Source organism: Passer domesticus, chromosome 10, assembly GCF_036417665.1.
Source record: "Passer domesticus isolate bPasDom1 chromosome 10, bPasDom1.hap1, whole genome shotgun sequence".
Classification (NCBI taxonomy): domain Eukaryota; kingdom Metazoa; phylum Chordata; class Aves; order Passeriformes; family Passeridae; genus Passer; species Passer domesticus.
In genome coordinates this window covers 18,991,279-19,005,887 of record NC_087483.1, presented here as the reverse complement: position 1 = coordinate 19,005,887, position 14,609 = coordinate 18,991,279, and the positions used below count along the sequence as shown (strand labels likewise).

At 36.9% G+C, this 14,609-nt stretch overlaps 1 protein-coding gene across 14 annotated transcripts in view; it reads right to left on the bottom strand.

The window, feature by feature from the left end:
* Positions 1–14,609, bottom strand: part of RAPH1 (Ras association (RalGDS/AF-6) and pleckstrin homology domains 1) — a 193,858-nt gene that overhangs the window by 33,224 nt on the left and 146,025 nt on the right. For 13 of the 14 annotated variants that reach the window (XR_010369161.1, XR_010369159.1, XR_010369162.1 and 10 more), the window contains one exon: positions 694–768. The exons of the other annotated variant lie outside the window; for it this stretch is intronic. Coding sequence is in view for 7 of the 13 variants with exons in the window: in XM_064434205.1 (XP_064290275.1) it covers positions 694–768 (75 nt within the window). In the remaining 6 variants the exon portion in view is untranslated. The remainder of the gene's footprint in view (positions 1–693; positions 769–14,609) is intronic. 14 annotated transcript variants of the gene reach the window in all.

Genomic DNA, 14,609 nt, shown 5'->3' with positions numbered 1-14,609 from the left:
CCTACTTATGCCCAGTGAACATTATCCTTATTGTCTTGGGGTCACCAAATTGCATTTTGTTACTTCAGGCTTGCCTGAGGTCTTTTCAGTAGAATGTCTGTGAATTAAAAAAACCCCACACAGATCACAGATTTGTGATCTCTTAGTACATTACTGACCTCCTTCCTGTGAAGAAAATTAATTTATAATCAAAACTTGTACATACTTGGCTCATTAGACCACTCTTACTACGATATTCTCCCCACATTATATTAAGTCAACATTCAAAACATTATAAAAAATATTTCATTACTTACTAGTTTGTCTTCAATACAGCAAGAGAGCTTATTTTAAGGCTACTAATGGCTTTTAAAACTACTAAACACTCCCATATTTTTCACTAGGATCTTTTTTTTAAACTAGTGAATGGCAATAGGAACAAAAGAACTTCCAGCTCAGTACATTTCCTTTTCAACTAAGGCATTTTACCTGCTAATATGGCTATTAAGTATTTGTCAAGAACTTGAACACTTTGATAAATCTGCAGAAACAAACAATACAATTCAGTCTTTAAAGTGCCTTGGATAATCAGGAAAATCATGTAAGTAAACGCAGAAGTTTCTGGAAAGGGCAGGGGTGGAGAAGCATAGCACACACCAAAAGCATTCTTTCTACAAAGAAATAGTCACATACAGTAGAAAGAAGCATCATCACCTTGGTCAGCAAATGAGAAGGCTTTCCTGCAATGTTTCTCAGAAGAAGGGAGGTTTCCCTGTCCAAATAGGAGTGCTTGTGCAGAAAGAAAGAGAAAGAACATGAGTCAAAGGAAGTCAGTATAGTAATTTCATGGTGTCTTGATTACAGAAGATAAAGCAGAGTTTAAAAGAAAAAAAACCTACATCATCATTTTTCCCCTCCCATAAAAACATTCCCAAATACTATGAGTGTATTGATACACTGATGTAAAAGCAATTGTACTTTTACACAAGACACTAATAAAAACTTCTCCTGTACAAGATGTCACACAATAAAATTAAGAAAACTTTTGCTTACCTGCCACTGGTTTCCTTTCTGCAAGAGAAAACTTATTTATAAAGACATTTAGAACTGTAAAAGTAATAAAATACACTCTTACAATGCTTTTCAAAATCCTGTCCAGTCTCCTAAAACTAAACATTCTACTTTCACCACGCAAACATAGAGCCACTATAAACCGGTCATCGGGGAGACATCCTAGTTTTATGCTTTCTACATGGGTTCCTGTTTAATTCTTAAAGAAAGATATTATCACGACAATAAACCAACCTAACTTAAAATTCCTGTCCTTTTTAAAAAATTACTTAAGTCTCTCTTCTCTTGTATAGTCCAAATTATAAAATTACAAATCCCTGTGCTTCTCTTGGAAAGATCAATCAGCAGAAAATATATTTTCATCTGTTTTCAAAATGGGAAGGAAAATCAGTAAAGGGAAAGCAGCCAGTAGAGAAAGACAGAAATCAGTTAATGAAAGATCCCAGGTTATCTTCTCCAGCACGTGCTACAAGCCACAAAGCCACCATCATAGGCAGCAGCTTGCAGAACCACAGTCTAGTCTGCTAAGGAAATTAGACTAGTACTGTGGCACTTAACAAGAGCATTCAAACAATTTAAAAGAGCATGAGTAAATCTCCTGTGTACCACCACCATACTGCAAGATTTGTCCCATGTGGTTACAATTGTCTCAGCCTTATTTGTTTCAGTGCTATACATGACAACTATACATGCCTATTATACTTTTGTTTAGTTATTAGCAATACAGAATCCCACCTCTTCTTCGGTGCCACAGTAAGGTAAAGACTGAAAAAAATGAAGAGCCCATGTCTACAACTTCCTGCAAGGCAGTATCAAATAGTTTGGAGAATACAGTTCCTGCAGGGAGACTTTACCTGATGTGATTGCTGCATGCTGGGATGAGCAATTAAGGGTCTCAAGGAGGCTTTAAAAGTTACACCTCAGGGAAGACTCTACACAGCATTTGAAATTAAACCCAGGCTCCAGCCAAAGCTCCACCTGGGTATTTAGCCACTAATATAGACACAGGTTATGTTACAGAGTAAATTATTTTTCTGCTTGCATATTAATTCCTGTCTGTATTTACATCATATGTTTTAGACACATAGAAGTCCTGCCTAGCTCAAACCACACTACTGAGGGCTTGTAATACCTGGTATAATTATTCACAGTCGTACTGAATTGTATCCTTTCTTACACAGAGGCTCTAACTTCCCAGAGTTTCTTCATGGAGTTCTTGTCAGTCATTATGGAATGATTAATATGGATCACTTTCTTGGTGAATGGAGCACTGCAGTAGAAGAACACTACAATGTACACTTGCAGCCTCTTCCTCAAGACCTTAGTCACCTTCTGTCTTAGCCTGTAAGTCAACAATAGTGTCAGGATAAATTTAGGATATTGAATCACTCCTTAAAGGAAATACTACTTGCTGGAGAATATTACTCCTACAGGGAAGGTCAAGGTAGGTCAATTAACCTTCTTCCAGTCTTAGTCATCTCGGCTGCTGCTATCTTGTATTTAACTACATTATCTCCACTAAGGAAATTCTACCCAAAAATGGGAATGCCATATCCTTCTTACAACATAATAGCCACTTGAAACTTTGATAGTGATATTTTACGGGAATAGGGGTTGGCCAGTAAAATGTGGAACACCAATGTGATGACAACTACCTATGTGAATTGGAGCTGCAGAGCTCACATGCCTAGAAACAGGAAGGCAACAGCTCTCTTGCAGATGGTTTTTGTGCATGGCTTCTTCCTACCCTATAACAAATTCTGCACTACTGCACATACCCAAAAGTTAGAATGAGCAGAAGTAGCAAAGCAACAGGAAAGCCCAAGTTGTAGAAATTATAGCTCAGCTAAACAGTGACTACACACACATAAAAATTTTAAAATATTCGGCATGCACAAACTAGTAGATAACAAATTAAATTTCATTTTAGAACAATGTATTACTTTCACAATCCAATTTTAAAGCATTTAGTCTATTTCAAAGAAAGACTTCAGCTCAAACATCAAGCTTTAAGGCAAACAGATGTTGCTCCTAGAATATTCCATCATTTGGGGGAAGATAAATATTTTATTATTTTTTTCTAGATAGTACAATCACAATGGTTCACATAGAGGATCTGAATACCCCACTCTTCCTCTCTACTTAAGAACTTGAAATATGTACAAAAGCCCTGACAATATAAATGCCTGATCTTGCCAAACAAATCAACCTACTTTTCTGCCCCAGGTACTTCACTAGACTAAAAAGAACAGCAGTCAAATCCAGGAAAACCAAAACATTAATTACTCCTAGAGAGACATTTCTAGTCTTCTACCATGAAAGGCATCTGTTCTTTCACCTGCTCCTACCACAACAATGAGAACTCAAGCTCTAGCAATGAAGTTCTCTCTCCCCCAGTGCCTCACCTTAGATTTACCTAGGACATAAAACCAATTCCAATTCCATAAACGAGTACATGTCCCTCCCACTCCTGCAATGCCACGCATTTTTCTACCCTGCTGCAGTAAGCTGACTGCTTCCCCAGTACAAGCCATCATTTCTTATAACGGCTATTTTCAGTTTAAAGGTTTTTTCCAAATTGTCACATTACCAGAATTAAATGTGGTTGGAGTGTAAAAGTAGTCTGAAACACAATGGAAGCATCAAAATTGACAACAGCTTCAGAGAAGACAATACCAGGCAATCCTTTATGCTAAGCATGAAATTGTAGAAGAAGCAGACTGTAACAGTGCTGGAAGAGTATTTAATTCCTGCAGTCACTAAAATACTCAGTGCAGCTAATTCAACATTAATAACACTAAGTCAAAACAACTAATGCCTAATTTACCAAATTCTTTGAAAGATCACAAATCTCTACATCAGCACTCAGGGGGGCAAACAAAAAAAGTATACAACATTTGCACAGTCTAAAGCTACCTACAATTCTTTACTTCTACTAGATGTTGGGCTTTTTTAAGTTGTATTTTTTATGTGTAGTAGAGCTTTCTTGAAATCCAGCCATTAGTAATAGCCATACCTTGTTATAAGGTTTTGTATAAAATTATTACTGCAAATGCAGTAAAAATGAGAAAGCTTGTTAAAACTTATTTCCATTCTACGTATGTAAAACCATTCACTTAACAGACACTAGCAAATGGTAAAATCTTCTATTAAAAGGAATCCTATCTGACACTAGAAGAATTTTAAAACCAACACTTTTACTTTAATATTTTACATGATTATTAGGGAGCCAGACTCAACTCAGGATTCCCAGTTAATCCACCATCACTACAACTCAGGCAGAACTCAAAATATCACAGGTCCAGTGAGCATCCAGGAAGGAAAAAGTGACAGGGCTTTAAGGGGACTCTTAAAGAGGCAAAATGAAGTTTACTTTCATCACAAGAAATCTCTCAATATAAATCCTGCTACTAGACTTCACACCAGGAAGCTGGGACAGGCAGTAGCACTGTAGCCCAAAACTCACTTGGTTTGTTTCTTGATATATGCTTCAAAAAGTACTCTTCTTTCCCTAAAACAATCAAACATGAAGCCTACCATCAGGTACTAAGTATGTTTACAACTTTTCTGTACCAAAATCACTTCTTTTGGAGACAACTTTAACACAATGCATAGGAAGCTATTCACTTCTGGTTTAGTCCTTCTCATAATATGGACCATGCTTCAAACTAAGTTGCAGGAACTCAATCTAGTTTAAAAACCTGAACGGTGAAAAATAAAGAAAACTCATCAAAGCCAGGAAAACCATTTTATACCACGTAGAAGCAGCCAGTGATGACTGTTTTGAACTGTGTCATATTTTAATTTCTAGCAGCAATTATTCCAAGTCATACTGAAAACCATGGATGTTTACGAATAAAAAAATCGTCAAAATACTGAAAAAAATGCTGATAGGAAAATCAACTTTCTACAAAATTAAATTTATACCTTTCTCAACGGATGCCAAAACAGCCATGCACAAAAATACTTTGTGCAAAAACAATTTTACTTTTAAAATTTCAGATATGATGATTAAAATATCTAAAGTAACAAAACCAAATAAATAAGACTACTAATGTCTCTGAATAAACTGCAGCTGCTGACGATAATCAACAACATAGAAAACTAGATTTAAGCAAAATTAGCATTAACACTTAAGAGTTCTAGATGCTGTTAGGTCAAAAAAATTAATTGTGTTCACGTGCAGTTCATTCAGCAAAGACAGCTAGCCTTGATGTTTGTAAGAACACGGACTAAAATCTTGTTCCAAATTACATTATGGACATCAAAGATTTCCTATATCCTTTCTTTGAAGACAGAAATGTAACATCCACCTTTAGATGTAAATACCAGATGTTCATGGACCAGCTGTTGAAAATTGCCTTTCCGTGTTTTCAGGAAACTCAACACGGTACAAATACACAGCAGCTGCTTATGCAAGATGGTTTTTACAATACTGAAATATTTTTATACAGATCACCAATCAAACCTACCAAGCATGTTTGCTAAACATGATAGAACAGATGGGCTATCAGGAAAATGAAAATACCTTTCAGATTTTCAGAATATCATTTGTTGCACTAAACTAAACAACCAGTAATGCTCTACATGGCCAAAACCTCAAGATTTTCTCACCTATTATCCTTGTCGGTTCCATTATGTAATATTCACTGGGTTGTTTCAATTCTTGAGATTAAAGAGATCTTGGGCTGAAAGTCAGTTTCAAAAAAAACCCAAACTGAAACAATTTCCACACTATCACTGAATTACCAAGCATATTAAATTTATTTTTTACAGACAAGAATTGATGGCTGGATTTTAAGAGAAGTGTTTAAGAAGAGGTGATAAACTGAGCTGCCTAGCTAAGACATGAAGGCTGTGCCGCCCATCTTGCCATAATAGCAGCCCACTGGTTCACAAGTAAGATGCAGTATATACTTGGCCTACTTTCTTCAATTCCACTTGCACAGTTTTGTAAAATCTGAACACTGATCTATTTTCTTGCTATGTTTGATGATGACTTAGTACAGAAAAGTGGGATCAATTTAGAAAGATTCAGTCTCATCTCTAAGATGTATCTAATTCCTTTAATTTTAAGGTAAGGGCTGAGAAAACAGGCATACAGAACTTAAAAAGGGTACAATACAGTCTCAAAGGTGTCACATATGTTCTTTATACTGACAGTTTATAAATAATGATCATCAACTGGGGTGGAATTGTAAGAAAGATGACCTAGTGATCTTCTGAAGTATTTTACCTTCATGTTCTAATGCCTTAAGCATGTTAAATAGAAAACTTCCTTTCTTGTTAAATACTATCTGTACATTCAAAGACATCATTCACTCAAGGTTTGTAGAGCAGAATAACTTATGTTAGTACCAAAAAAAAAAAAAAAAAAAGGCAATAAGAGCACACTGAGGACTTGTGCCTGTAATTATCTTGCCATGTTTCTTGCAGAACTCTTTAACAGTTTAATAAATACACATGTTTAATTAAACCAGCTGGTGGCACTCTTGTGCCACTATTTTGAATTTAATATCACAATTGAGAAATACTACAAAATCCTTTTTGAAATGCATTCTCTGTCCTTAGAAAACAAAGTAAAAATCAAGGAAACTGAAGTGTACAGTGTTCAATAGAGAGCTATATGCTTGCAAAACTTTGTTGTAAAGATTACAGTAGCTTCCATTTCAACTACATCCCTATACTGAATTCTTTAGACTCCAGCTTCAAGAATTAGAATCCACTGTTTCCAAAAAAGAACTTGAGAATTTAAGATTTAAAATTATTTCTGTAATTTTGATCCAAAGATGGGAGAAGGAGCACTGAATTTTTTTTTCCAATCTCTTTATGATTATGTGTTCATATGGAACTTACTCATATGGACACAATATGATAAACATCTAATTGAAAGTATCAATTTTCTGTTTTGTTTTGCAAAGGGGGTTGTTTAACCTAGCAAAAAAGGAGGCTCAGGGGACACCTTATCACTCTCTACAACCACCTAAAAGGAGGTGTAGACAGGTGGGTGACAGTCTCTTCTTGCAAGTAACAAGAGATAGGACAAGATAAAAGGCCTCAAGTTGCACCAGAGATGGTTTAGACTAAATATAACCAAAAAAATTGTTGCAAAAGCAGTTACAGTTTATTCTTATTAAAACCTCAAAACAGGAAAATAGGCACTGAGAAACTGAAGCAGCAGCACTGGGTAACAGAGCTGCCTGACCCTCCACACACAACACTGTTTCCACAGAATCACAGAGCGGGTAGGGAAGGGACCACAGCTGCTCATCTGGTTCAACCTCCCTTGCTTAAGCAGGGTCATCCTACAGCTGTTTATAAAAATTTTGTCAAATTATACTACTAAGAGAAATTTTCCATGATTGCACACTGTTTCAGGGTGATTACTAGTCATCTACACTAGACAAAGTATTCCCAAGAAAGGAAAGGGAGGTGCGTGTCATTTAAAACACAGATGTTTAAGACCTCTGCACATTTGACCATGAAACGGATGATGCTCCTGCCAATAACCAAAGTCTTGCTTTGTGCTTTCCCATGAGAATATAGCTAAATTTGTCTGAGACTAAGCCTTCAGAATTAAAATTGTAGTCTGTAAGACTCAGTGAAGCCTGGAGCATCACAATTAAAAAACTCGATGTCACAACCCCTCACAGAGCACTGGCCAGCCCTTCAGCTGGATTGCACACTCCTACTCTTGAATCAAAGTCAGGCCAAGATCAAGAATGCCTGGGTCCATGGTGGGAGAGTACAGCAGTCTTCTTTAAGCTGCAGTGCTTGGCTGCTGCAAAACATGCTGGAGCCAGACAAGGGAAGGGAGAACCTGGAGCAATTACTCTGTGCTCAAGAGTAGACAACCCCCCCACCCAGGACTCCTGTGACTCCATTTCACTGCAGGCAACTGGAACAAAAAGAAAAATTTAAATCTTAACTTACAGCAAGTATTTATTAAATGCTAGGGATGTTTATAATTTCATGACAGTCTGATAGACCTTGCTGAAATTCACTGTAATTTAAGTAACATGTCTGTGGATACCTCAAATGAGCAAACTGCTGCTCTGTGTGCAAGAGGTACACTCAGTGCTAGTCCATCACCTCCCAGATCAGGCTGGGATGCTCCCCTGCTGAACACAAGTTACTTAAGACAGAGTAGGACAGAAAGAATTGCAAAAGATGATGAACATTCAGTTCAAGCTTCATTTCACTATTGCTTTTTAGAAATTTAAGACTAAAACACTGCCAGAAAGATGCAGTTCTGTCATTCCCCCATGACATGCTCTCACATCTCTTGTGTGGACAGCTATAATTCTGATCATGTAGTCCAATGGACCAATGAACAATTAATTCACGAGGATTATTTTCCAGGGAAAGCTGCTCCAAATCACTCGGCAGCTGCATGAACAAGAGTTCCAACACGAGATAAGGCAAGAATGCCCAATTAATCAGTAGTATGGATATAAACTGCATAAACCAAACATGAAATCCCAAATAGAGTTTGTTTGCTGGGAGCAAATTTCAAGGAAACCCTAAGAAAAAATATGGACTGTAACATATTGAATAACTTGTAAAAATAAAACTAGTAAGTGTGCAACACAGGAAACTAATCAAAGGTGTACATTTGGTTAATTAAAAATGAAGGGTTTGCTTTGTATTTGCAGACCTTTATTATAGTATAATGAACTAAACACTAAGCACTATATTATGGTATAACAAACTAAAGCAGCATGCTCAAAACTGACACAGCTAAAAGGCCAGTTCTCAATTCTTTCTCCAGAACATGAACTCTTATTTTTGGGGGGTTCAAACTCCTCTAAAAACCCTGAAAACCCTAGTTTTCACACTACAGTTTAGGAATATACATAACTGAGGAAAACAACAAATTCTTTCCTCCTGTTAAGAGTTTAATGTTCCACAACTGCTGGCTGTGTTCTTAATTTTTGTCATCTGTCCTAAATTACTTTTTTGGCAATCTGAAACAAGGACAAACAAGTAATCTGTTTCTAACTTCCTACAGCTTTAGTATTTTAGACCTCTAATCTAATCAAATGTCACAGAAAAAGTAAAGAAATTTGTTTTAAGCAGAATGGTGTGTCCACAAGGAAATTGGCTGTTTTAAAAGCTTCATAATTAACCATCACTAGCAGAGTGATATCTTTACTGGAAACTGCAACCAATGTATACAACTCCCCTGCAGCATACTTTCAGCAAAGTTTGGTAACTTCATAAAGCAATACTTCTGATTTCTCAACTCCATTCTAGTGGGCAGTTCCAAGAGTGTGCTGCCTAGATTTATTTCGTTATTCATCTATGGTATTTTTTCTCTTGCAGATGAATCTGGTAAGATAAAAAACCTCTGAATAACCATTTTCTTGGCTTGTCTGTATTAATGGTAAAATTTTTCCCTCAAGAAACCCTTCATAAACACAAGTATTTTTCTGAAGTGCTATAGAACAGGCATAAAGAAAAGGAGATTCATTTTTAAGTGTGCTTATTTACCCAGCACTTGGGATAGCAGAATGAGTCATTCAGCTGCTTGTCCACAGAAGACTCCAACCTCACAGAAAATCCCAAAGAAGCAGTGTATTTAGGTATGTTTAGAGCCAGCGCCTTTGGTGTTCACATTTACACTAACAAAGTATGCCCTAAGTGTAATTTTTGAGTGGACTGCCAGCCAGTGGTGTCAAACGAGACTCAAACATACATTACACTGTCCATTTTCCTGTTCCTTCTCAGGAGGGAACTTTTTCATCTGTGTGAGGCAAAGCTGACTGAAGAGAAACTATTCATACGTGTTTTATGGTTTCTGCTACACTTCGATGAGTTATCTCCTATGTGAAAAAGTTACAGGATAAATTTTAGGTCCATAGCTATAAAATAAGTCAGATACACTGAGTGGAGAATCAAGATTTACTTGTTTCTCTTTCATGTATTTTAAATCTATTTACCCCAATTTTTGAAACCTACCATTCAATGATGTCCAGTAAACAAAACTTTTAGAATTCCTCCTTTAGATCTCAATTGAAAATGCTTTAAAAATAATAAAATTATCCCTCCCCATCATTTGCTTTGCAGATTCCATAAATATAACATGAAAAAAAGTTTATGCGCTGGTTGGCAAGCATTGGGAAGAGTATATTAGCAATCCTTGAGTTCAAGTGCATTATATGATGATTATGCATATCCAAGCACATTTGATTATTTATTTGTAATACATAAATGTTGTTTGTATTTTATAAAATCATATGTTTATCTCAGAATGCTTTGAAAGCTTCCAAAAATCTGGCAAATGAGGAGTCATTTCACATGTATTTCAAAAACATTTGAAAAATGGATGTCTCACGCTTCTTATGCCAACAAAACTGGAAGCCAAAGTAATGTTTCAAGATGACAGATACGCACAATTTTCCCTTACTTTTGACTTATAAAAGAACATTTTGTGACTAATAATTGAAAAAAAAAAAAAAGAAAGAGGAAGAAATGGTCTAATTGTGTTTCAAATTAAGCCTTTCCATTGACTATTTTCAGCTTAGGAAAAGCGGAACTGGAAATGCTCCAGAACAGACTTTGTGTTCTAAACTAAGGACATAACACAACTTGCAGAAAATGATTTTTTTTAAGTCTTTAGAAGAAATACAAACCAAACCTGTGCCATGCCTTATTTGTTGCTTATCTGTGACTACTCTCACAAACTGGAGTCTAACATCCGTCACATCTGCTAACCACAAAACATGTGGACCATAAGGAAAAGCACTCAAGCTTCAAGCTCCCAAAATACAAAAGCCAATAATGCTCTATTCCTGCAAGAGCTAAAACAGAGCACAACTCTCCTTAAACCACCTACAAATAACAGATGAGATTCAGCAGTCCAGCTCTATTTTAAGACACCATTGCCTAACAAAGACCATATATATCATCAGTTTATTTCTCTGCATACATTAACAGCATTTTCATACATAGCAACATTTAGCAATCCCACATAAAACATGACCCTCAATAATTTTAAATGGGTACCAAAGCTTCTGTGTTACACCACTGCATAGGCAAAAGAAATGCTAGCATGTCCATGTAAGAACTATAGCAAAATTGCTATGAAACACAACCTTGATTATTCCCTTATGTCCATTTCAAGTTTTTCATTTTATCCCACAGGATCTTTTAGCCAGTACACATTTATTTATGTGTGCTGAGCTTACATGACAATTGCTACTAACTGTCATGCTTCCAAAGCTCCCTTTTTTACTCTGAAAGAAACATTAATATTTACTCCACACTGCCTTCTCTGTCAAGTGAAGCAAAAACCATGTGGCTTTATTGTACTAGCCACTCTCTTCTCCTGATTTCTACCCCTCATGCATCAAGTATAAATCTACAATGAGTTTAAGTAAAAGCTAAAAAATAAAATGCAATTAAATCATATAGTATTACCAGCTAAATTTTGCATTATCTTTGTATAAGCAGAATCTCTCAGCTGTGCAAACTGGGTTACAGACATAAAGAGGGGTGGGGGGTGATGATGAACTGTGCCAGACCAGATGGCAGACCTCAAACTTATCTGCAACCTCTTCACTGAGTGTGTGCAGGACAGTAACAATGACTGCCCATGAATGGAGCCTTTCACTTGCCAGACACACACAGCTACATAAGCATCATCAACACAGTTCTCTATTCTCTCCCTTCTGCTTTCTTCTCCTTCTCTAGCACAGCTCACTGAAAACAGAGACAACTTTTTGCTGACAGAGGGACCAAAGGAAGAAGAAAAATGTGGGTGGAGGCAACAAGTTAGTCACAGAGACATAATTTCCCCTAACTTCAATGCTATTATCCCCTAACTCATGCTATTACTTCACTAATTTGGTCTACATACAAGTAAAGTAACCCCCCCACAGAAACAACATTTTAAGGTGCACACCACTCATTACACAACTAAAAGCATAGAGAACAAAATGCAACCTACCAATTTAAGAAAAAGTACTGTTCAAGCAAGGATCTGTGAAGTCATTTTGTCAAAGACAAATTTCAATTTGGCAAAAAATTATGGGGCTAGGTTGAGGCATAGTCAACTTTTCTTTTTATTCAACAGTACTTAAGGGGAGACTGAAGATAAGAACAGAAGTGCAGTCAGAAAACACTTAGTACCACCAAGACAAGGTCTTAAGGCTACAAAGTGATAGTCTTGAAAATATCAACATTCACAATGTCTAATGAGATAGTGCTAAGAAAGGAAAGGAGGAAAGGAAGAAAATAAACCATGATGACAACTAATAAACCCGCAATTTTAGACAACCAAGGGAACTCCAGTCAACTCCCCTGAAAGTGATCTAAAATTCAATTAAAATTCAGGATGAGTGCAAGGATCGTCCTGGCCAATATGACCACTGAGAGTTCTCATTTGTCATCATGCTGATATATCTGCAACCCCAGGAATTACCTACAGCACAGGCTGCTAGGAGGAAGACAAGACACTAAGATGCTTGTCCAAATACTCAGGCGAGAAGTTCTGAATAATCAATTACCACCACCAAGTGAGTTCCTGCTCTCCCTTCCAGCCTCCAGTCCATGGCTACAGAGCCCTGTACAGTCTTCTGAGCCTCTGCAGTTCACCTAAATAACAAAGAATGAGACCCAGAATAGAAGCACAAAAGTCTGGGGTACTAAGTCCCAGTTAAGTGCCAAAGCTAGGACAAGGGAGGACATGAGAGCATAAGGAAAGAACTGTGAGGAAGGAAGGATGAGAGGAAAGGGAAGTCATACCCCTCCCATTTCTGACAGCTGTGGAATTACAGCCTTTTTCTGTAATATTGGTCCCTATTACCAGCCAGAGAGTATACTAGACTACACACACCTTCAGTGGGCCAGTACACAACTGCTCTTTTACAGGATTTTCCTGTACTGCCATGTCAGAGAGCTCTTAAATACACAGCAGAAGTATTTCTTAAGATAGGATACTGAAGTTTATAACTGCAAAACCTAATTTCCTTTTTCAGACAAGTGTTTCCTCCCATCAAAACTGTCTTCCATTTTACTAAGGAAGAGCATAACATGAAGTTGCAGCAGGAAGGATGACTTTTTAAAGTACCTATATGCCTGGAGAAGACAAAGTATTGGTCAGGTCAAAAGGGCAGAGCTGCCAAAACACTGACCTCTTTTAGAAGAGCCACAGCAGAAAAGAAAAATTTTAAAGGTCAGCTCACCTACAGGCAGTCTCAAGGAAGACAGGCAAAAGAAAAGAGCTAACTTGAAGCACTAAAGCACTACTTCAGAATAACAAATCTCAAAACAGATCTGCTGTGACCATGAATAAATAGCCTCTCCCACTTTCTGCATAAAAACTGTTGAGTTTTTCCTTATATGGACATTAGGACTTCTTCAAAGCCTATTTCCTCAGAGGGTGGTTTTCTATTAGAAACAGCACCATTGAGTCAACTGTGTGGGTGGGAGGGTAAAATTCAGCCCTACTAGTAAAAGGTGTTTTGGTTCACAACCTAGCCAAGAGGATTAATAAACCCTTAAACTAGTTTTTGGGCACTAAATGAATGACAGAGGAAATAAATAGCTTTGTTGATACCCACTGATTCTTCCATTTAAAAGCTAAATTCATTTAAAAAACACTACCACAAAATCTGTCACAAACAAACAAAAAAAAAAAAGTCATTTCCCTTTCCCTGCTCACCAGTGATGAGAAAAGAAACTTCTCTGTAAGAAGTCCCATCCCATCACATAACAATTTTAATACTGAATAGTTGAATACCAATTCTGTAAACCTAGGGACAATTTCTAAGAATTAAATACTTTCCTCAGGCTACTGAAATGAAAAAGAATGGAGCCAAAGCAAGCAGCATGGTTAATGAGTTGAGAGGTTTCTGCTCTCAAGACAAGAGCAGAATCTGGATCTCAAATTACTGACACTTTCTGGTTACCTCCTTCAAAGGAATCAATCATTCTTATCAACTTATCTGGGCAGAGAAACAATAGCCCCATTCTTATAGGAGAAGCAATCACTGCGTTTGTACAAAGGCAGCCCTCACAAGTCTTTGAGAAAAGCTTTTGGGGATGATTTTGAGCCTTGCAGTCAGTGACCAAGACCTCAGAAAGCATCTGAAACAGCAACTGCAACACTTGCAGCAATACAGATTAGCTTCCTGTGAAGACAAAGCAACTTCTTGACCTCTGTCCCTTGATTCACCAACATCAAGGTAATTAAGGGCAGCAGGTGGTTTGTTGATTACTCATGACACAAAGGATTGAAAAAAACTGGGAGACAAGAAGGGCAATTTTACTAATGCCTCAAGCATATAACTCCCAAAGTAAAACAGAATCTAGAGGGAGACCTGCAAGATCAATTGCAGAAAACAACTTGCATTAAAAATAAAAAAAAATGCAACATTCATGCTTTTCTTATGCTATGCAAGCTAGAGCAACTAATTCATAAAAGTAATCTTTTCAGCCTGAGAAGAGACAAAAATGCAAGACTAACTTTCTACATCATAAAGACAGACATATAATCATGAATAACAGCTGGAGATGAAAAAAAAAAAACAAAAAACAACCCAAAACAAAAGAAA